Genomic DNA, 24176 nt, shown 5'->3' on the forward strand with positions numbered 1-24176 from the left:
AGCTTATGGAGCTGGCTATCAAACTATACCAAGAAGTTTGAAATAAAACGAAATGGCGAATTTTTTACGACCTCTAATGCCCAAAACCCAGAATGCCTACAGAAAGGCTTTTAAATGAACTGAGTTTCCATTCCATAAATACATTGATCTGTTCTACTTTTCATTTTATTGATATTGATGTACATTTCAGTTTTAGTTATTTACATTTTAGTTTTATAGCTAAAATAGTTTATTTTTTCCCTTAATTGAAGAAGCAGATTTGAACTGACTGCAACTGCGTTACTATGCCAATCTGGAAAGCGCGAATAGTTAGATTTGACATTGACATTGATCAAACCACAAGGATAAATTAAATACTATTAATAATTGATAACCAATATTAAATAATATTATTATACTATTTATTAATAATCTTTGGATAACATTTTCAGTAACAGTTTCGAATAACAATACTGACCAAAGTTCAAATGAGGCCTAAATTTTGTCAAATAATTCTAGAGTTCACTCCTTTCTGATTCGCGCTGTAAACAGGTCCCATGTTAATTCTACAAATTGTCAGCTAAACATGTTTCCTCAACACCAACAAAAGTGAATACATTCATGTACAAATATGACCGTATTTTGGCCGGCTTGGTCTTGAGCTCTGATTGGTTTAAAAACCTGTGCAATGTCATCAAAAATGTTCTCTCAAGCAAAACCTTGGGTAAAGAGGAGGAGCACTTATTCCAAGGACGACAGCAAAGAACTTAACGAGGGGGAACTATTAACGTGAACCAGTTAGAGCCTTTTTTTCAGTTAAGCGTTTGTAGCAAAAGACACAGAACATGTTGCACGGATCCTAAAGCTGAATTCTTACTTGCGCATTACAAGTTTACAGCGTTTTCAAAGAGCAGAACAGATAGCACGAACTCTGCAAGCACATGGAATCCGAAGGCTATTTTCAAGTTTTGATATCTTGCAGTAGAGTACTTGAGGGTTGACGACACAACCGGATTTCATTACTTTTTGATATCTGTCGAAATGTTTCAAAATCCTTTCGATCTCGTAACTGAGACGTAAAGAAAAACGAGGAAATGGAGACGAGGCGTATATTTTCTATGATACCCGAAGATTGGGCTCTCATTGGACAGCAGAGGCGAGAGGGGCAGCTATTAAGGATGAGTGGGCGCTTCTTTGAAGAACACTTGCATGTTGTCTGATTGTGCTATTGACTGTGGATTATTGGCTTGCATTACGCTTGAGTCGAGTTGCTTTTTCCTAGTTGTACAGTCTGCTCTTTACAAAGCACCTTGATGGAGTTCTCGTTCTTTCAACATTAACCCCTTGAAGAAAACAAACACGCTCGTTAAATACATACAACAGTTGATCAGGGTTCTGTCGGAAGTCATTCATAGTAATAAAATAACCCTCAACTTTAAATGTTACCTTCTAATTTGCAATGGTGATTTGTTATCTCTCACCAAATAAGCTCAAACTGTCATCTCTAAACAAACAGCTGCTGAACGGAGAAAGGTCTTAACATCCCGGCTCTTAAGCATCACTAAGTAGTTAGATCTAGGGGAAGACAGACAACTATGTCGCTAAACAAAAGTAGCCTGGAATGCTTGCCAAAAGACGAAACGATTGAACATACTCAACTCAGCAATGTTGTAAATACGTTTGAAAGCTCAACATTGAGACGGGGAGGTGGAGGGGAGGGGGGAGGGAGGAGAAGCAAGGAATTTCCAACACCTATGCCCACTGTCCTTTCACAATATGTGTCTCACCTGTCTAAGTGCTGCAAGCTGTTGTAGAATCATCTCTTGGCGTGCTGTTGGCAAGCGGTCTGGGGAAGCCTGAACAAAAGCATTAATATTAGGTAAGACTTCTGTCTCTGGCCACTTTTTTAAGCACATTGTACTCCAATGTCTGTTATTTTGGCTAGGTAGTAGGATAATAGTCAAATTATCTTCAAAAAGAACGTCTCAAAACAGCTACGTCAGAGTTTGTCATCTTGAAAGGTTTAGTCTCAATTTTTCTAGTTCGTCGTTTGTAATCCGTGTTAACCTTTTCCATCCTTAACCATCCTTGCTCTTTTTATGGTTTGTTTATCATCTCTTTGGTGTTTTTCTGTCTTAACAAACTACTATTTTCAGGCCAGTTTCCTTCGAATTTTGTGCATGGCCAAAAGATTTCAAAATACCATCACTGTTACTGAGCTCCAAATAATGGTTTGAGGTAATGATCAACAACTCAGGGAGAGGGGTAATGACTTTTAAAGGCGCACGGAAAAAGGACTACAGGTCCTGCAAATTTTCAAGCTTCCCTGCTGATCCAATTAGAATAACTGCTCCTGTCTCTTGATGTTATATTTTAAAGCCAAGGATACCAACCAAACCTTTAATTCAGGACTACAGATAACGTTTAGCTCACCTGCACTGAATACACATCAGAGTTTTCTTGTGTCTTTGCTTTATCGTGTTTATCTTTCCGTATTTCAACCGTTCTAGAAAGATCGCTCTTTTTAGGATCTTGTTTAGCCAGCCTTTGTGTACCTCTGGGACTCCCTGACGGTTTTTCTACCTTATTATCCCTTTTAACAGGTTGCCTTCCAAGGGTTTTTTGGCTGAGGCTCGTTGCTGTAGTTCGGTTCGCTTGAGTGACCATTGAGTGTGGTTTCTTAAGTGCTGGTTTATTTCTGTTTACAGTGGCCAGATCTTTACGGGAACCAACAGTATCACCTTCAGGAGTTGAGGGAGTACCAGGAACGGCAGAGAATGTAGCACTGGACGTTCTGGTGTAAGGTATCATGAAGGCATCCTCTATACGAGGGGGAACTGCTGACACGCTCCCTGTTTCCTCTTCAGGATGTCGGCTATCACGGCCATACTTGACGTTTTCCAATGAAGACTGTCGCTTGTTTCGTTGTTTAAATGTTTGCTTCTTCCTTTGACTTCTCTCCGACCTTGACCTGGTTTTTACGTGTCCTGCGTTATTGCCAGGTGATGGGGAAGACAAGTGTGACTTCGCTTGAGAATTGTTTCGTAGAGAGGAAACAGGGGATGAAGTTGCCCATTCTGATTCCAGGGACATTTTTGAGCTTATTTCTTTTAACTCTGATTCAAATGAAGCCTTCTGTTCGTGTCTGTCATCTGCTTTAGCCGGTGCTTCCTTGTGCTGTGTTCCCCTTGGACTGGGCTGCCTGTAATGGAGTCTGTAATCTGCACTAGAGAAATCTGCCTCCTTATTCTCAGCCAAGGTATCTGCAACAATGTGTTGCTGCACCGGGGCAATACCAGCTTCAAGAATGAACAGAGAAAAGTTTTACTACATTAGAGGCTTCACATTTTATGAAACATACTAGTACATGTATTAGAATGACAAGGTGGTCAACAGTACTTCATTTCTTTCCTTCTTTAACATTCTATCTATCGTTAAACATTTGTCAGTGACCTTGTCGTCAGCTTGACGACAAGACATCAAAAAAAGGCTTACCAAGTAGTTATGAAAGTATGTTTCATCTCGTTATCAGTATTGCTATGATAACTGACTAATTTTGCCATCATGAAGATACCAACGTGATAGTTATATACTTAACTTACGTGATTTCAATCCAGATACATCGTGACCATGTAGCTCCAAGTGCTTTATCCTTTTTGCAGCTTTTTCCTTACCAAAGAAAGCGTTATTCATTATTATAATGAAATTAAAAAAAAACTGGTAATGACTTCAGACCAGTTGACTATTTACGAAGAACGCCAAGGAGTTGGGACTACCGAGAAAAAAATGCAGTTATTGGTGGGCAGGGTGCAGGATTTGAACCAGCTCTTGAATCCAGCGCCCTAAGGCAATGAGCAGCGTAAGACAGATATTAAAAGGTGAAAATAGTCGAGCCTGGTCTAAACAGTGAGTATTCTACAATTCACAATTATTAGGTACTAGACAACTTAGTTCGTTAGCTTGGCTTTGAACATGCTTTACGATCGGCTGCTTATTACTGGCAGAAATTGTTTCAATATATCAGCTCATATTCTTTTCGTAATCTTAGTATTGAGAGATTTATGAGTGACGTGTTTATGTTTGGATATCTGACCTGCTGGGCTGACTCATGTGCCTGTAAAATACTTAATTGTAATGCCTCGGCACGACGCCTTGCTTCATCCTAGAAAATAGCAGAGACAAAAAAAGTCGAACATACAGCTATTAGCTAAAGTTACACCTGTATTGTACTTAACAATAGTACTTCATCGCAAAGTACCGTTCCCGATATAATCCAGATCAAAGGCTGTGCACTTAAAGGGGAAAATATTCTCAAATGTTTCTCCAGTTCTAGAAAAAGTAGAATGAGCGATCATGCAAAAAGCGACTTACATAACTTATGACACATGCAGTATCATTAGCTTTGATGACAAGCTATGCTTTCACTGACTTGATAACTTCCAAGACATTTTCGTGATTAAGTGATAATTACTAGCTCCAATACACCCTGAGGCATTTATTTTAAACCCAGCACCTATTTAAGGACTGGTATATTTTTTTAGGATTGATAACTGACCTCTTTTTCCTCTCGTAGTTTAAGTTCGTCTCTATATTGTTTTTGAAGTCTTTCTCGTTCTGCTGTCAGAGCCTTTTCTTTCTCAGCCTCTTCTTTCATTCTTTTTTCTTTCTCCTCTTGTTTTAGACGTCTCTTTTCCTCTACTTGTTCTTTAATCGCACGCTAGAAACATTTTAATAGACTCGGTTTAAACAAAGAACTGACCTGAGTGGTATCAATAAGCGTTGTTTTACGTCTTCAAGACTGGGTATTACTCTTTATCATGCATAATTAACATCATGCACATACGAAACACAAAGGTAAGAAAATCGTTGAAATGAAGGCATAGAGTTGCAAGGGCATCGTTGTCAAATAGAGAATGATAACTAGTGAACTTTGAAACATATTTCCATATCTCTAAGCTAATCACCTGATGTTCAAGTGTTTTCAATCTTTTTTTCTCAAGTTCATCCTGGTTCATGTCACCTAAACTTTGCAATCCGTGACCTCGAGCATGAAAATTACCAGCCCTGTAACACAAACATCACTATAGTCAAATCTCTAATCAACTTCTCAATGATTCTCACTGACTTTAAAGGATACTTAATTTTACGAAAATGACAGAGCCATGTTTCGGGAAATTTAATTTAGTGTCAAAATGGCACTCAATCTCATAGAAACATTGCACTGGTGATTCGTCGTAAACACAATCCGCTTTCTTGACTTTAAGGCTTTCAAAAGAGAAACGCGTACAGTAACAAATCACAAGAACTTCACCGGAATTTTGCATCAAGGAAAAGATAGAAAAACGTAATTCAGAGGAAGAATGTGGAATCATCACCTCCACCCCACAGGTAACGTCACAAGAGTTCTGCAAGCATAACAATCCCAAAACTTTTAAAACTTAAATGTTACACTTGAAACATTTCAACGTGATAAGAAGGTGTATTATTTATCAGAAGCAAGGGAGTAGGGACGGCACAGTGGTGAGAGCGCCTGCGTCCCACTAATGTGGCCCAGGTTCGATGCCAGCCTGGTGCCATACGTGGGTTGAATTTGTTGTTGTTCTCGCCTTGCTCTGAGGGTTTTCTCTGGATTCTCTAGTTTCCCTTCCTCCACAAAAACTAACACTTCAAATTCCAATTTGACCAGGATAGAGCACCCGCATGAAAACCAGCGAAGGCTGATGTGGCTTCCTCTCTCAATATTGTCATTTATTTAATATTTATTCGCGTAAGGTAAGAAGCAATTCCTAGCATTGCAACTGTAATATTGAACAACAAGGAGGGACCAGGCTTATACGATCACCCTGTCCTCAAGAACTTGCTTTAAAAACAAATAAAACCAAATACACTTTACCTAAAACTATTTTCAAGTACAACTGAAGCTCCAGCACTTATTGGCGATTGACGTTTTGTGACAGCACTGCTGGCTACAGCTTGAGTAGGAACAGGAGGTGACTCGTTTGGAATGGTTGGTGTTTTATTCCAGCTTTCTTCTTTAGCGTCCTGTTAATAAACAACCCACCATCAATAAAACACATTTATATATAAAACAAGATCATCAGTTTTAGAATTGATAACTTTAGCTACAGTATCTAACAAAGAAATACAGTTGTGATTGACCCTGCTAAAAAATCTTCTAAAGAAGCAATTAGATTTTGAAGATCTGCATTAATTAAAGATCTTTAATTTGTAGGTCTTTGTGAAAATCTTCTGGGATCCTCACCTGGATCATCAACGATCTTATAGGATATTGCAAAGATCTTCCAGGTCCTTGCCAAATTCCTTTAAAGGTCCTAATGAGGACCTTTGCAGCGAGCTGAAGGATCTTTGCACAATTTTACAGGATTCTATATAGCATCTTGAATAGGATCCCATAAGATACCATTCCTACATGCAGTTAAGATCCTAAGCAATCCTATAAGATCATAGAAGAATTTTCTCAGGGTTATTACTATCATTACAAAGGCCATTGAACACTTTGAAATTTTTTTTTTCAAAACTTGTGTAATCCTTTAGAAATGATCAATGGTCCTAATAGCTGAAGTTGGATTCAACTCAGTTGAACTACTGAATGATATAACATGAATTAATCCACACGCTAAAAGAAACATCTATAGATACCTTTTGTAATTGCTGCATTTTCTCTTGAGCCTCTCTTTCTTTCTTTTCTTTTATCTGTTGTTCTGTCAGACAAGTAAAACATTATTAATTTCATTACATATGATGGTTTTTAATTATTAACAATTGGTTTTGATTCTCATTATCCAATCAAAATTCTATAATATTTCTATTATACTGTACACTATTTATTATTAGTAGAATCCTACTAGTATACTAATTCAAATGCTGCAATCTGATTGGCTGAGCTACTCGTATACTATCAGCCATTAAAGTGCAGTGGCTGTCAACCGTCCACAAAATGCGAAGTATTTTTTTCGTTTTTCTGAAGTTTTGGAAGAAAGTTTAGATGTAACTGGATAATTAAATTCCTGACAAGACTAAAAGAAGGCCATTAGTGGTTTTTTGACATTAAAAACTTGAAATTATTGAAAAAACAGATGCACGCACGTAAACAATAACAAATTTACCAAGGACAATTCAATGCGTGCGATTTGGTTAAAGCGTAAAGTTCAATAAGCGGAGAAAGATAATTAGAAACTGTTATTTACGTTTATTTCAGTTAGAATTCTACTAAAACAGTTAGATTATGAGCTCGAGATTTTTATGAGGTGATAGTTGATGAGGCTGAAGGCCTCATCAACTATCACCTCATAGAAATCAACTATCGTTAATTATAATACCAGGGGTAGTCACATAATTATTAGTTTTTTGTTTGTTTGTACTGAGATTAGCACTCTTACTGACCTGTAATCCTCAAATGAAACATTAATTAAAAATATATGACTCGTCACTGTGATTGCTTTGGTTTAACTTCACTCAGTTGGAAACAACTGCCACATATGACGACTTAATAAGTAAATCTCCTTGAGTGCAGTTAAAATAGAATGGGGGACAAAATCATCTGCCTCTACGCATACCAAGATCTTGCAGCCATTTTTTCTTTTCATCAAGTTTAGACTGGTAAGTTTCATATTTTACAACTCCTGGAGCCTAACAAGAGAAATATTAAGGAGAAAATCATGAAGGCAAGCATTACTAATAGCACACAGTGAAATGATGATTGCTAGACAGATGGACAGCAAATGGATGTAGAGATGGACTAATAAAGACAGACAGAGAGATGAATGGGTAAATATACAGACAAAAAGTGTGCATGATAGATGGACATAACAATAGAGTACATGAATGCTGTCCACATTTTATGATGTTTATTTTTCAAGTGTACAATATTATGTCGCACCAATAACTAAAGCAATGTAACTTTATATGAAACCCTTCTCACCCCAACAGCAAATGAACTTCTCATGGCTACAGGGGTAGTTGTGATGACATCATGTGTGTTACTGCTCTGTGAAGTTGTCGGTATTGCATGTTTGGACCTGAGATCAAATGCTGAAACTGATGTCATATTTGCATCATTCTTGGATGAAATGTCCTGAAATAAATTAGGTTTAGGTTAAATGACTCAGAGAAAATCCGTTTACATCATTGTAAACATTTTTGCTTGTCAATTTGGCCTGCATAATTGTGAAAATCACAGTTTTTAAAAGCACAGTATATTGGAAAATTACTGTATTTAAAAAAGAACCTCAGTCTGTAAACTGTTCAAAACTCAACATCATTATCACCTTTTTATTTGCCACATCATGAATAGAAAAAATAACAATAATCAACAAAAGGCAGTGAGGAGACCTCCAGAAAACCACCAGCCACCTCAGTTGTTAATGTAGGGTGAATTTTAAGTCTTGCTTGCTCTATACATGTTATTTCAGAAATTCAGTCAATTATAGCCTGTACTCTTTGAACTTGGGCAATAAAATATACTAAGAAAAAAGTCATTACTGCATGAAAGTGTAAAGTGGAGTCAGCAAGTGTGCTAACATCATTTTGGTTATCATACATGACAAAATTACTCGTAGTAATTTTGTCATCAATAATGTTTTTATTGATATCAGTTATAATGCTAAAGTCTAATTAGCAAATAATGATATGGATCTTATTAACCAAGCACAAGGGCCGTACTGGGACAATATCAGCCCAAGATCTTGACAGTACAGAATGAGCACAGCGAGGTCCATACAAAAAAGACTGAGGGCCGATATTCTCCCAGTAGGGTCCCTTGCAAGCTTGGTTACTATGAGATTTATTACGTGGCTGAAATGTTATAATTAGAAAAAAAATGCCACAATCATGGCAACAAAAAAAAGTGCGCAATTCCGATTGGGAGCTGACTAGGCGTATACTGGCGTCTTATGTTTAACAAACCAGAACGGAAAGAAAAAGGAATCTCTTAGCTTGTGTTTAAAGCAAGTTCTTTCAGAGATGCAAGTCATAAAATATTAGCAAACAATTTTCAAGGGTGATCGTAACGGACCTTTCAGGACAGTGCCCAGTTCAACACTGAGAGAATATGGGACAGGCAATGGAGCAATCTGATTAGTTGATTTTAATTATTGGCCCTCTGAACTAACTTATTCATGAAATAAAACAATACTATTTCAGATCTAAAACCACTGATGATGGACATTGTATGTCTAAAATAATTTTTATAATTATGTCCTGGAAGAACGTTGTTCTTTTTGAAAATCATTGCTAAATCATGTACAGTATGTCAGTGACTTGTAGTACATACATGAAAATATTTTAACTAAGGTCATATTGATTATCCAAGCACAGGTCATCTCTTAGATGCTGTCCAGTTTACCTGATGCATTTTCTTGTAGTCGGCCACAACATTGCCAGACTGGGTCCTTATAGGAGCACCTGCTCCTGGTCTGCCCCACGGGTCATACACTTCATGCTCATCTTCTTTATGCTTAGCAATCATGTAAGAAAGGATGATCCATTTTAACGTCATTTTTTACAAAAAAGGGTAAATATTATACAATGTCAACTTTAGAAATTCATCTCCTGCAATTAATCTGTCAGTGAATTTTAATTAGCTATTTATTTTATTCCCAATAACGTTGGAAACAAAAGACAACATGTAAACTACAACTTGCATACATGAGAATTAATAATTCTTACATAATTCAATACTGACTTACAAGTAAACTTCTTTTAGCTTTCAGTGTCTGCTTCAGAGCTACTTGTTCATCTGTCATAGATTGTAAAAACAACAAAATATATCATTATCTTGAGTTTCCTCTGTTCCACTCTAAAGATTTATTATCGATGACTTGAACTATTAACCTAGTTAAGCTAATTTAATGTCCACATCATGATGTCCTCTCAGCCTTGTTATTCTTTATTGCCTGTTTCAAGTTCCCACTTAGTTTAGTTACCATGATTACATCATTGCATTAGCTACAGGTGTGCTGGATAACATCTGAGTGTTCAAAAACATGTATTACCTAGCTCCTTCTTCCACTGAAAATTCTTTTTGGAAATGTTGGCCTGCATAAGAAAAGGAACATTTATGATTGGGTAAGACTACCTTTGTTTTTGTACTTTTGTGTTTATTTATTTATTTATTTATTTGTTTAATATTTATTTATTTACTTATTTATTTATTTCAATGTGTAAATAGTGTCCCCAATTACTTTTTTTTAAGCTAAATACCCAAAACTTGTCTCATGCAACCCAGTTTAGTACTAGGTAATATATATTAAATAAATATTAAATAAATCATATGAAAAGTAAAAAGACACTCTTGATGTTCATGGGGAGGCGCGGTGGCCTCATGGTTAGTGCATTCGTCTCCGGATCAAGCGGTCCGGGTTCGAGCCCTAACCGAGGACATTGTGTTGTGTTCTTGGGCAAGACACTTTACTCTCACAGTGCCTCTCTCCACCCAGGTGTATAAATGGGTACCGGCAAACTTAATGCTGGGGGTAACCCTGCGATGGACTAGCATCCCATCCAGGGGGGAGTAGAAATACTCCTAGTCGCTTCATGCTACAGGAACCAGGATAAGCTCCAGCCTGATGGGCCACTTGGCTCGCATGCAGACTTTACCTTTTTTGATGTTCATAGATTACCTGCTCTTGGTTTGCACCTGTATCCTCAAATAAACTTTCTTTGGTTTTGGATTCTGATGCATTTAACACTGTTCTGTTGATGTAAAACATTTTGGCATCATTATAGTCAGAAACAGTCATACATATAACTTGCAAGAATTTTAAAAACTTAATGTACACTTATAAAAAAGAAAACATGGAACAGATTTTGTTTTGTGTTCTTCCCCAGAAGAAATCCATCTGCATTTGCTGGCTTCTTAATCCAGTATGCTCCTACAGTGTTGCAATATGTAAGATATCTGGCTGTCCCTTCCTACATTTGTTCCCAGCCTGTTGGCCATTTAAGGAGACAATCACAAATGAAACTAAAAATTTCCATAACATAGAATTTCATGGTATATATACATGTAATGTATTACTTCATGAAAACAAATTTATTTACAAGTTTTGTGAACTCTTGCTCATCACTCAAGATTTCTTATTGGCATGAGCTGCTTTTTTGACAGCCCCTTTGACTGTTTGGCCAGTGACTGAAATGAGAACTAAATAAATCACATTGTTCTTGCAGACTAAATACATTCTTGGACTTGTTACCAGCCCTACTGTCTCATTACTAGTCTACAACATGTATGCATGCACACCCATTGTGGTCTACAGGTTGCTGGTTTATACACTGTAAATATATTCACAGTGTAAGTGCATAATTATACATGCAGAAAACAATATGCATCAATAGGCCATTTCCCAGTTGTGTGCTTAGTTACCTGGCCTATGAATGCAAGCGAGGCTGGAGGTGACCTTGCTTTGATACAGACCTCTCTGCTTTGTCATTAAAATGCCAACTAGTTAACTAGTTGTGCTAACTTGTTTACATACCAAAAGCAGTGAGGTTTTTTTTTTTTACATTACATTACTGTTTTAGTTATGCTACTACAACTACATGTTCATAAACCTACTTACAGAGCTTGTACTTACACTACTATTACACCACAAATAACAAAAATTGCTCAGCCTACCTACAGAACTATTAGCTACGCGTGCCACCACAGTGCTTACAAAGTATAGCTACTACATGATAAATTAGTAAAGATTTATTTTCTTATGATTTTCTATTTCTTTTCATGAAAATCAATCCTATCTCTCTCCTAAGCGATATAATGTTCAATGCATTCTATGTATTTCAGTTTAACAATGAATTGAGATGATAGAGGTTTAGATTTTCTTAGTCAACTTGAGTAAATTACTTGCTTACCAATAATAAGGATATGATGTCCAATGTGGACTTTCATTCATATAAGGTCTTTATCAAAAGAGGTCTTTGTCAAAACAAGGTTGCCTACAGCCTCACTGCCATTCAAAGACGAGGTCACTGAACAGACAACTGTAAAATGGTCTATTAAGATGACAACCAGACTTGGACGTCTGGCCCCAAACACTGTAAAGCAACTTTAGAATCATTTTGACATGAATAAACAAGAACCCGAGGGAGCTTTTAAAGTACTGGCAATACCTTTCTTGATCAACTTTTGTCAATGGTTGAGAAACTGTTGTTTGTTGTGCTGAAAGTAAAGATGCTTATTTTATTACCAAAATAATACCTAGATATCAAATTGTTTGTAAACTACTACAAGATTTTGTTTCTGTCTCTAAATACTGTATCCTGAAGTCTTAAACCACGCTATGTGGCACTTGAGCAATTATGCAAACATGAACATGTTATAAATAGCTGTGAAAATGAATGACCAAGTTCTTAGGGAAGACTGGGCACTACAAGTTTTTTTAACATTAGGCACAAAGGGTATTAGTAGCTTTTTTTCAAAATTTGTTCTTACAACCCTACATGTACCTCAAAATTTCAGGGATTACAAACTGATACTGATTTTCAAAAACATGTCATACAAAATAAAATAAGAATCTGCAAGACAGACCTTTTGCAAAATAGGAAAATGTAAAATTTTGCCCAGGTCAAACATTCATTTGAGAAAGAAAAAACACCTTGGAACATTAAAAACAAGAGTTAAAAGTTGGGCACAGCTATAGGTCTAAGCCCATTGAAATCACAATGTGTATCATAACCAATTGGTTACATATTGAGGGGGACATTGAGGTTTATGGTATTGCAGTATTAGAAAATTTTTCTTGTGGTATTTCTGATCAGTAATTTTAATCTTGAAAGGCGGTATTGTGGTATTCTCAGAACCTCTGTTAAATAAATAATGCTACATAATCCTAATCAATATCATACTTTGAGAATGTTGTTGATGGCCAGGTGTACTGTTTAAGGCCTGTACATCTGCAGATGTCAAGGACATCAGGATTTTTGACAGTTGATCCTTTGTCAGAAAACTGGCATCTTCTGAAGCTTGGCCCTTTGTTGTTGTTTGATTTTTTGCCAGTCTGGTATCATTGGCATCCTTTTTCTGTGGCTTGGGTACAGACCTGGTTTTTTCATTTTGTTTCACACGGTTTGCTTTTGGAGGTAGAGTGCGTGCTTGAGAAGAGAACCCTTTGGAGCTTTGTCTTCCCTAGAACAATCATGACAAGAGAACAGTTCAACCAATGGAAATAAATAAAAGCAGGGAAAATAAAAAGACTCCGTAGCTGGCAGGATTTCATGCTCAAATTCTTTGCTTCCATAGCAGAGCAGTAAATGTGAGCAACAAAGATGTGAGGTAACTTTTATGAGCACTAAAGATGTGGGGGGAATTACTTTCGCCTACCTCAATCACTTCTTATAGTTTTTGAATGCTCTTTTCTCAGCTTTGTTTAGGCAATTGAATCAGCCATTGTGAGAGTTTTTGTGTTGTGGTCTGTGCAACTGTTGCAGTTAGAACGTGATCAAAACAACTTTTTTAATTTATTGAATAGGCTTATTCCTTTTTTTCTTTTTTACTAACTAGATAGTCAGTTGCATCTCGACAATATATTAATTTCCTCAGTTCAATATGCCATTTGAAAGTGAAAAAAATACAAATTCCCAACCGCATAGTTATTTGGAGGTCAAGAAAGAATACATCACTACATGGTACACCACTCTCAGCCTGAATCTGAAGTATACTGTTCACTTAGTCTAGCAAAAAGTTAATTCAACAAACCCAAGAATTTGAGCAGACAGGAGTTAAACTTGACTACCCTATATTCTCCTTACCGCTTTACCACTGGTAAAACACTCACACGATATTCCATCAGCTACACAGGCTGAGAATTATATGAGGGACAATATTTCCATACATTTGTATTTAATAGTGTACTGTGCCCTTGTCCTGGCCCTATATATATCATGTTGGTCTGTATTCAACACAGGCTGCAAACCTGCACTGTAATTATTGAAGTCTTACCTTAACAACTCGATTCTTTGTTTCAGTTTTGAATACGTTCTCTAAAATAGGAGATAATTGTTGATGGAAATAGCAGCTGTGAGAATAAGTCTCTTAACTATGGCATGATATGTTAGTTACAAGTACATGTGCTGGCTAGTACAGTATCACATGGTTTGAACCATATATAATACCAGTCCTACAAATAAATTTGAGAATCTCCTCTAAAAGACGATAAATTAAAGCTTGAGTCACTCTCGCTTATATTGCCTCAAGCGACTGTTACGTTTCGCTTTTTAATTAATTAAGCAACTACTGGCGTACATTTAGATGTTTAGATGGTTGTTTGTTGCACACTAACTGTTTTATGAGTTATTTTACATTAATCTATCATATTGGATAATTTTCAGCTAGGTCCCGCATGGGATCTAACTATAACTCTTAGTCAACGTGGTCAACCTCATCAGACTTTATGTAAACTCGTACAGACTCAAATTATACTTTAGCATTATATAAATAATTAAGAGTCATTCTACTAACCTTCATTTAAAACGATATCAAGCTTCCCATTATTAGTGTTGACTTTTAGCCTGAAAAAGAAACCAGAATGTTTTAAGTCCCATCCATCGTCATGGGAATAAGCTGAATCAAAGCTTGAAAGTCAATTTCAGACACGGCAACAAGGGCACACTATTTCTAACATCAAGCAACAGCTCCTTTAAGAAATCCCTTACATTTTTTGTTCAGTTTGTCAATACAAAATGGTTAGATCCAACAAGAAAATAATTTGATTTGTTTGGTTCTGTTTACCCATTCCGCCATTTTGTAGGAGCCTTCGTTCTCAATGTCAGAGGTTTGATAGGTATATATGTATACGTGGTGTACAGACAATTTAAATATACTAAGGCTTGGATCATGCTGCATACCGAAGCGCGAAGTATTTGCATCAGGATCTTCAGTTTCAAGTATGAACGGGCACGTAAGCGAGTATGAGTTACAGAGGCAAAAGAATATTGCTGAAAACAAGAAGATACTGGCAGGTTTAGGACTTGACAAATTTAAGGTTAGTGTCCCTGCTGTGACCCGCAGTGAGTATAATGCAGAGTAATGCCACACATGTGAGTGAAGATGTGTAAGCTGACAGCATGGTCTTAATGCGCTTCACTAATTAAACAATCAGAAAAGGATGCAGGGGTGGAAATTAGTGTCTCTGGTCTCGCTTAGGGGGTTCCATATTAAATTTTTGTTGGTGGCGAAAAACTTGTAAGCGGTGGCTCTTATTTTGCTGTAGTTTGGGAGTGTTCAATATTGATGGACACCACCATGATGCTTAATTTATTAACCATCATTTGAACACTTATCCACGTGCACTTGCTTGTTCTTAGCCTCTTCTTGGCATTCAGTTAGTTGGGGTGCAGCGTGAGAAAATGGTGGAGCAAAAGACAGGAAAGAGAGGCCCAAACTAACTGAACGCCTGGAAGAGGTTAGCCTGTCCTGGTAGAATTGGGAGATTCCAGAAAATATCTATACCCTACCATGGGCGGCATGAATATTTTAACCTCTCCCCTCCCCCCCCTCCCCCTTTGCCTTAGGGAATTCCAAAATGCTCTAGTCTACTCTCCCACGCCCTCTGAATTCCAAAAGCGTTAACTCCTTCTGGATTTCCAATTTGACTTCAACCCTCTGGAATTCCTTGTTTGACTCCCTATGACTTCCATCTTCCCAGGAGTTTTTGCTAATAATTTTCCGTCAAACAATTGTCTACAGGGCTCGAAATTACAACCAGTACGATCGCATGCATTCGTGACTAAATGTTCAGCACTAAAACTTCCTTCTCTTTAGTAGCAATTTTGCAACTGGTTTTTTACTAAACTAGTGAAGAAATTTCAATTGTTTTGTGTGTTAATTACTATGGAAATTAGAACATTGACGGGTAAATCCTGCCTAATTTACGTTACCTAATTTACAAACAACATTCCCTCAATCAGACGTCATTACAGCAGTTTCTTTATAAATATGTATCACTGGCATATAGTAAACAAACATGGCAGGTCGGCATTCGTTGCAAACAATTAAATTTTCTGACAGGAAGTTTATCAACTTTAATGCCTCTGGCCTTGATTGATGCTTGTCTTGTATCTTGCTTTTGCAGTCATCAGCAGTGTCATCACTTTGTTCGTACATTCACATTCTTGTCTGTCTCCCCAGCGACCCCCCCCCCCCCTCCCATGCCCTCCAAATTCCAATCATAAGTACCCCCATGCCTTTGGATTTCCATTTCAAAGAACCCCTCTTGCCCTCTGAATTCTAAAAAGCCGTTGTGGTATAGTTATGGATATTTTCTGGAATCACGCATTGCTGTGCTGGCAAATTATTCAATATATAAACCGGGAATTGTTTTTCATTATATTTAAAGTTATTTATTTCATTAAGAAAACATATTTGGCTTTTTCATATACACAGTTGAACCCCTATTAAGTGGCCACTGAGGGGAAAATGGGAGGTGAACACTTTTAAAAAGGGTTGGCGGCTCAATCAGGGTTGCAGGAATTAGCATTCATGAGGCTAAGTAGAAATGTCAATTGATTCAAATACAAACAATTCTTGAAGGCTTGTGACTATTGTTGCACATAATAAAGCCTATCACTTTTTTCCTCATACACTTGTCATGAAAATACTACCTCCTTCAAAAATCACCATCACAAATTTTTCTACCATCAGGTTAGTTGCTAGGTGAATGTAGATCTTGTCAAGACAATCATAATAAACATGTGTTTGAATGCTTTCATCAGTCATCACTTTCGATTTCGGACTCTTATCTATCATCACCTTGTCCAAAAGAAAGCTGTACAAGGTGTATTTTATTTTGGGTAGTCGCTTAAAAGGGGTTAAAAGATAATATACTGGCCGGGTATAAGGAGTTTTCTTTACAGTATTTTACTGACAATATAAATTATGTAAGTTTGGGGCTTTGCTAACTGGCCACTTAATAAGGGGTGGCCACCTAGAGGTTAAACTGTATTTTCAAAACTATATTTTCCTTATTTCCCTGGAAGAGCATACATGTGCTGATGTGTAGTATTTTTTCAGGGTCAGTTTGTTGCAAAACCTGTGATAAAGAAGCCAGCACTAACTACTGGAGTGAAGCGAAAGCGACAGGAGGCAAAGGTCAAAGATTTGGCAACTGATGACGAACCCATTAGTACTGAGCATCAAGATTTACAATATCGAATTAGACTTCGGAGATCATCACGCCGGCTCAAAGGACAGGTTAACTAGAACTTGATAATTCAACAGTATGAGTTACAGTGTAGCCTGCTTACTTAAACATTTGCAAATTTAATGTGATTCAATTTCATTGGGATAATTTATTAGAGACAGCTAGATCACACAAAAAAAAACTGGGCAAAATCTTTGGGACAATGATCGAGTTGCTCATGAGAAAATGAGTTACTCTGGCTTTGGGTCTGTCAGCACAGAGCTTCACCATCATTGCCCCCAATAAGACAAGGACCCCTCTAAAAGGCCAAACATATCTGGTTCACTTTTACTGTGCACTACTGATAGACAGACACTTGTTTTTGCACCATTTCAAAAGATCTGATCTGCTGTCTATATACTCAACATTTTTTTGTGCATGTATCGTTTTTGTGGATCAGGAACCCAATGAGTATCAAGAACAGAATTATAACAACTTTGATGATGGTGATGAGGATGAGGACTACAAGAGGCCCTTGAGAGCACCAAAAAACAGGGAAAATGTTTTTGGAGAAATACCAGGTACATTCTGTATAGTTAACAGGATTGGTAGATGACAAAGTATATAGTATTAATTATTATAAGTCCTGAACGTAATTCTGTGTCACACCAATGCTAGTAGTGCTTGCTGTACTACTACCTCGATATTTTTTCTTTTGAGTATACATTCAGTCCTTACAGAAACACTCCTTACATAAGGTACTGAATGGATTAAGCATAACCCCCTTAGATTTTCTTGATGATTTGGCTGTTTGCTAATGATGGCGGCCAAAGTTGCATTAATTTGTTAAGTTTTGACTACAGAGTTCACATGTTATTGAAAAGTGGCAGTAATGTGTTCTGTTTGAGATGACTAAACAAAAAAAATCCAAGAGATATGAGAGGAAGAGGTTGACATAGTAACATACTGCTGGCAGGAAAAATAGAGATATTTTAATTTTTAAATATACAATTATGTTAATGTGTAATAACTGTGGCAATCAAACAGTGACATGCTGCCCCCAGAAAATAAATAATACTATGTAACTATGGCAATGGATCCATTTCTGCATTTCTAAGACTTTGATTGGTCAAATCATAGAAACGTCTTAGAAAACATGGAAATGGGTGTTTTTCCAGGGAATGAAGAGGTAAACTTAAACCGCTGAGACCCATGTGGCTGTGATGGCGTTTCATATTGCATTTTTTTGTGTGTGTTCTTTTCCCCTCTGTACATGTAGAGATCAAAACGCTTGCATAGTAAGACTCCCTGTGATTTTCTCATTGATCTGTTTTGTGGTTAGGTTCTCCTGTAGGAACATTATGGAGCACAAGGCTAGCCTGCTGCATTGATGGTGTTCACAGGTTGGACATTTGTTTTACACATAACTACAGTAAAATTCTGACTGGTTATAAACCCCGGGTTATACATATTTCACAAGGGGCTTTGGGTGGGCTTATAAGCAGTCTAGAAAGAACTTCTCAAAATGAGGTGATGAAATCAACATCTATAGCTGTATATTCAGAAGTGCTTATCTTCTTGGGAACAAGAGGGTACAATAGGCCATGTTTGATATATATTGCCAATATTCTTGACTAACATGGCCCTGAGGCTTTCAGGACAAACTTCCATATTATTTTGGTGGTGTTTTCTTTGTATACAAGTCTCTTGGTAATCAGGAGGGACAAAAGAAACTTGGAGAAATTACAACTTTGTCCTGAAAGCTCAGAGAGCCATGTTAGAATATTAATATACTGAAAGTGGCCTATTAAGGAAACAAACACTTGAAACCCAAATGTAAACTCCTCCCTGACATAACAAATAAAGGTAAATTGCAGCCACTCATGCAAAAACCAAATTAGAGAGCCTTCTGGCAGGCTAACAGGCATCAAAAGATGAAGCTGAACACACCAATGGGATGAAAATCCTTTAATCTCATAAAGCCATATACTAGCTGTAAGGTTACGGACAGTCTGAGAAAAGCTGTAAGTTAAAATAAATTATTCAATTTTTATAGGCCAACAGTGGCTGGTATTCATGGAAGTGATGTTGAAGGATGCTACTCATTAGCTCTCTCTGGAGGATATGAGGATGATCTTGATTATGGAGTCTGTTTCACATACACTGGAGAAGGTACAGTTAACATGTTGTGATTTCTTCACCCACGATATCAGTTGTGCTATTCAACTGGATTTATCCCTATGGAATGCACGATGATGTGGCTGTGATGATTAGTTTACTTAATAATATATATGAAAAAATTACTTGATTCTGATCAGCTGAGAGCAGTGCAGTTCAAGTATAACACCAGTGCAAATTGCACATCGTAATTCTAGACTATGTTTGGCTGAAAGAAAATAGGAAATTTTCCAAGCCAATGATATCACATAAACTGATGACAAAAATTTAGTGCAGCAACTTTGAAAAAGGTTTTCTCAAATGAGAAAACATGGCTTCAAGAAAGATCTTCCGGCATTTCCTCCATGCGAATTTTTTCATGTTTATATTATTAAAAAGTAATCATATGGTTTTTCTCGTTCAATTTGGAATTAATTAGCACTTGTGAGTTTTCAAAAAAGCTGAAATTACACTCGCCAAAACGGCTCATGCAGTTTCAGCTTTTTAAAAACTTGCTTGTACAAATAATATTAATTCCAAATTGAACTCGAAACCGTATGATCACCTATACGAATGTTAAATAACTATGCACAGTGTATATGTATATAGCTGCAACAAGATTGGTACTGTAATTACTGTTGTATGTCAGTAGTTGTTAGTTTTGTGAGTAGTATGGAAAAGATGAACAGGAAAACCAGAATGTTTTGTTGTTTTTAGGTGGAAGAGATTTGAAGGGTACAAAAGCTAACCCCAAGGTACTGTTATTTTTATGAATCTCAATTTAATTACACATATTAAAGTTAGCTATGCGGTTTAATCATCAAATATGCCCATGCTCTAAGTTTTGTTTGGCTTTTTGTTAATTCAGTTGATACCTAGGTGACATTCAGTTCTAAATCAAGTGCTTTACACTGTCTGACTGTAGTTTGATATTGAAAAAAAAACTTGCTAAACTATTTTTAAATATGCAACAATATTTTAACTTAATAATTGCTAAAAAGTAGAAAGGTATGGAAGTGTGGTAATAAGTTCAACAATCTAAACAGAATTTTTGGCTTTGAATTAAGGCATAGTTTTTTGATCTTATCAATAGCAGAAGCTTTCATAGTACTGAGCTAATTACCGCCAGTTTATTTTTATCTAATAATTATTGTTATTAAATTTTTGGTTCTTTTTTGTAATCAACAGAATTTACGGACCGCGCCTCAATCCAAGGATCAAACTCTAACCAGAGGTGCGTGAAACGTGCATGTTTTAGTTATAAGTGACACATGTACTCTCTACTGCTGAGAAAATATTTTTGAGTTTCGCCTGCATACAAAATGTGTTTTAACAGATTCTCAAGAATATAGTGGACTCGTATGTGTATTTTGACAACTGTTTTTGTGGAATAATAATTTGAGTTGAACAGGCACACACCATAGCAGCTTTGCCTAGAGACTTTTCTGGTGTAAGCATAACACATGGCTCAGTTTTAGCTTAGGACCGTGTTTTATTTCAATGTGCCAATTGTTGTAGGTATAGTGTTCAAATTTGTGGAAACTATCGAAAAAAGGGTTGAAAACATTGAAAGTGAAAGAACCGTTGTACCCCTGTACAGCACAGTGTAATAATATTCTGCTGCGAGCTCCTTTTACCAGAAATATTTCCTGGTTTGTTTATTTTGTGAACTGGAGAAGTGATCTTAAGTAAACTGTATTGAATTGTTAATCATTTCTTGATCAAACAGGAAATTTAGCACTGAGTAAAAATGTTGAAAATGGTAGACCTGTACGAGTTATCAGAGGATACAAGTCAAAAAGTCCCTTCGCTCCAGAAGAAGGATATAGATATGATGGTAAGGACCAGCAAGGAATGCCATTTGAAATGGCCGGGGATGCTTGTTGGAAAAGTTGAATTGTCAATCTAGGTGCAGCTCAAGGTGTATTTGACCCCTAAAGATACCAATCAGACTTACAAAACAGACATACTGACAAGAGCTAGTTGACTCTAAGGGCAGTGCTATTGCCGGAATGCTTTCATCTTTACAGCATTCCTAAATCTTTCACGTGGCAGCTTCCCGCTCGGCCTGGTCACTCCCAATAATATTATCCATGTTCCAGACCAGTGACTTTAAGGTCATTCTTTGTGAAGAACAACAAGCTACAATATGGTGTACTCAACATTGCACACAGCAGCTCGGCAAATATAACAGACTGCAGATAACTCATAATTACGCTTATTTACAAAAGGCAAAGTGCATGATCTACAAAATCAGCATCAAAAATGAGAACTGTCGTTATTTCGTTCTATTCAGGGTCGGTCGACATGTCCACGGGCGCTGTTTGTTTGCGTCAGACTTGGTCAGACTCAATCAACGCACCTGCTGCTTGCTCTCCACATATTACAAATACTTGAAGAATACAAACAATAGTTTTATATCAAAATTAGACTGCTGGCAGTCTTTCGCGAAGTCAGCCTAAAAGGCATTAGGGAATTTAAGAAAACCACGACGGCAACGGCAACGGGAACGTCACTAAACAAAAGGTTTAATGAGGAGGACAATGGCTTTGCACGTGCGTTATAATTTCTGGTACATTCCTTTGCCGTCCTCTGCAAAACAACAACGTGAAATGGCCAAATTCTGCGTTGTCTAGGGAACGTGAACCACAACGGCTAATTTTTCAAATTTATATTTCAAATTTATCGCTGTGTTTTAGTTTTACTTTTGTGGTAGTTTTGACAGTGATAAACATAGGAAATGACTTGAGAGTACCGCGAGATCCGTTAATCATAGGTAAAATATAAATTCATTTTTTAATCGACGTTGTCCTCGGCGTCGCCGTCGTGGTTCCTTAAACTCCCTATTAGCTCGAGTCATGGGAGCGGCACTAACCATTTTCGTCTTCACCGCTACAACACATTTGAAACTAAACACAGTTATGACTTCCCCTCAGAAAACTGTCGGTTTTGATTGGGTTATTTCGTTCCGAGATTTTGAACAGTTTTGAACGGTTTAGGTGTGACGGGTGACAAAACAATTTTTAAACTGAATTATTTGGGTAAAGTTAGAATTATGATACTTGGCCGCTAGCCTGAACGGGATCTGTGCGTCTATACACTATAGAGGAGTCAATATATACGATGCAAATTCAAGTAAAACATCTTGGTCTTCGATTGGCTTTAAGTTTTGTTATTGAACCTTTCTGAAAGTTCCAACGTCATTGGTCTGTTTACGACAGAGATTCCATCCATTGTGGTTTTTATTGGTCAGTTTTCTTCCAAGTTTCGTAAGTTGCCCGTTTAAAGCAATCACCCTAATATTTTTGCCTGTTTTTCGTTATCCATTTCAGGCCTTTACTCAGTGGTGAAATATTGGCAAGCCCGTGGATTAAGTGGCTTTTTAGTTTACAAATTTGCGCTCAAGAGATGTGATGGGCAAGCCCCTCCACCATGGGAACAGGCAGATGAAGCTGGCACTCAGGTAGACATCACTGACACTAATGGCTGTGGTGATTGTTGATAGCGAAGTCATGAAGCGCGGTAATTTTGTAAAAGAAAAATAGCCAGCATCTATTTTACTTTGTTTAGAAAGAGATTCAATTTCATTTTATTGGCTTGTCTATATTTATTATTATTTGGGTATTACGTTTGCCAGACCTTTGTATCTAAAATTATTGCCATGTAACTGCATGTAAAATTTTTAATGAAATAAAGTATTTAGTAACTGTGTGTTTAAAAGTTAGACTCGATGTTGAAATTGTTACTGGTTTAATGTGAATCGTCGGTTCTTTATTACGCTACCTTGAAAGGGACTTTTTTTTTATTTGCGCTAAAATACCCAGCAGTCTAGGCTTTAAACTGCACTCCTTTGTGGTGTCTACGAAAACTGTTGGACTACTCTTAGTCGTTGTCTTTGATCGACGGCAAACCCGGCTTATATAAAAAAAACTCGGATTCACAGTCTGATCTTGAAAAGAGGGGAAAGGGGATCACGTTTCCCATGAATTCAAACTGTCCTTCCACAATTCTCGGAAACTGAATCGAGGGTCTAAATTTCAACCGCCATATTTTGTCCCTTCAAAACCACAGACCGCTTCAGTTCGTTTTTTTCTAAAAACCGAAAGCGCCCTACTAGTAAGACGATTATCATCATAACCGATCTGATATGTTGCTCAATAGTCGTGTTTCTCCTCTCAAAGACCACGAGATCTTCATTCGGTAACCAGCGAACAAAAAGGTTTGACGTCTAATGGGTTGTTCGCAAACACAAAGGTTGCTTAAGAGGTTTCAAGTGAATGACCGCCAGAGAAAAACGCAAAAACAGAAAAAAAAATTGGTTTTATGATTTTCGCACCGCGCGATAATTTCTTAACCGTAATGTTACTGGACATCTTGCATGAATTTCTAACTTTTATTTGAAATTGTAGAATACTGCTGAATGAAGGGTTGCTGTGATTTGGGGTTTTAATTATTAGGATTTAGTGATTACGGGTGTTACAACATGTGCCAGAAATGAGTTGAGAAAGCCGGACGTTGTTGACAAAGAGAATCTCGATATAAGCCTGCTTAATAATGAATTGAGACTAGAATGCTATGAAATGCATGAGAATTATATAAGGTTCTTTCCTTGTTTTTATTAGCGTAGACGTTTTTACAAGGTTATGTCACTTCTCGATTCGACAAAAGTTTCCAGGTTGGTCTAATAGAGACACGATATCTCCAGAGAACAACAGTACAAGAGATATGTCCCACCTCCAGATTTTTATGGGACAAGTTTGAGTAGAGTTGGTACAAGGTTTTACTTTATTAACAATAAATAAGCTGTTAGTGGTTTGGTTTCAATTATGAATAAGGGCTTGGGTGTGTTTCATCCCTGGCTGAAAAGATTAACTTTTATATCTTGAAGTTGATTTAAAGTAGACT

General features: G+C 37.0%; 2 protein-coding genes across 2 annotated transcripts; one reads left to right on the top strand and one right to left on the bottom strand.

Moving 5' to 3' along the window:
* Positions 1 to 147: 147 nt before the first annotated feature.
* LOC110054043 (uncharacterized) lies at positions 148 to 14778 on the bottom strand. Its single transcript, XM_089273401.1, has 20 exons — positions 14650 to 14778; positions 14456 to 14505; positions 13937 to 13977; positions 12844 to 13123; positions 12109 to 12157; positions 10620 to 10692; positions 9993 to 10035; positions 9687 to 9736; positions 9344 to 9454; positions 7922 to 8074; positions 7557 to 7629; positions 6640 to 6701; positions 5873 to 6021; positions 4944 to 5043; positions 4535 to 4696; positions 4073 to 4141; positions 3582 to 3648; positions 2413 to 3278; positions 1767 to 1835; positions 148 to 1322 (listed from the first exon to the last, which is right to left on the bottom strand). Coding segments are annotated over exons 1-20 (2514 nt in total). The 5' UTR covers positions 14652 to 14778; the 3' UTR covers positions 148 to 1277.
* Positions 14779 to 14791: 13 nt separating this feature from the next.
* On the top strand, positions 14792 to 22991 carry LOC110054053 (uncharacterized). The gene is made up of 9 exons (XM_089273408.1): positions 14792 to 14978; positions 17006 to 17185; positions 17575 to 17695; positions 18457 to 18517; positions 19171 to 19286; positions 19989 to 20026; positions 20460 to 20505; positions 21001 to 21108; positions 22604 to 22991. Exons 1-9 carry the CDS (start codon positions 14883 to 14885, stop codon positions 22771 to 22773), a joined length of 936 nt encoding a protein of 311 aa, XP_089129534.1. The 5' UTR covers positions 14792 to 14882; the 3' UTR covers positions 22774 to 22991.
* The last annotated feature ends 1185 nt before the right edge of the window (positions 22992 to 24176 follow it).

This window comes from Orbicella faveolata, unplaced genomic scaffold (genome assembly GCF_042242905.1).
Source record: "Orbicella faveolata isolate gen_17 unplaced genomic scaffold, um_ofav_v1 contig_35, whole genome shotgun sequence".
Lineage (NCBI taxonomy): Eukaryota > Metazoa > Cnidaria > Anthozoa > Scleractinia > Merulinidae > Orbicella > Orbicella faveolata.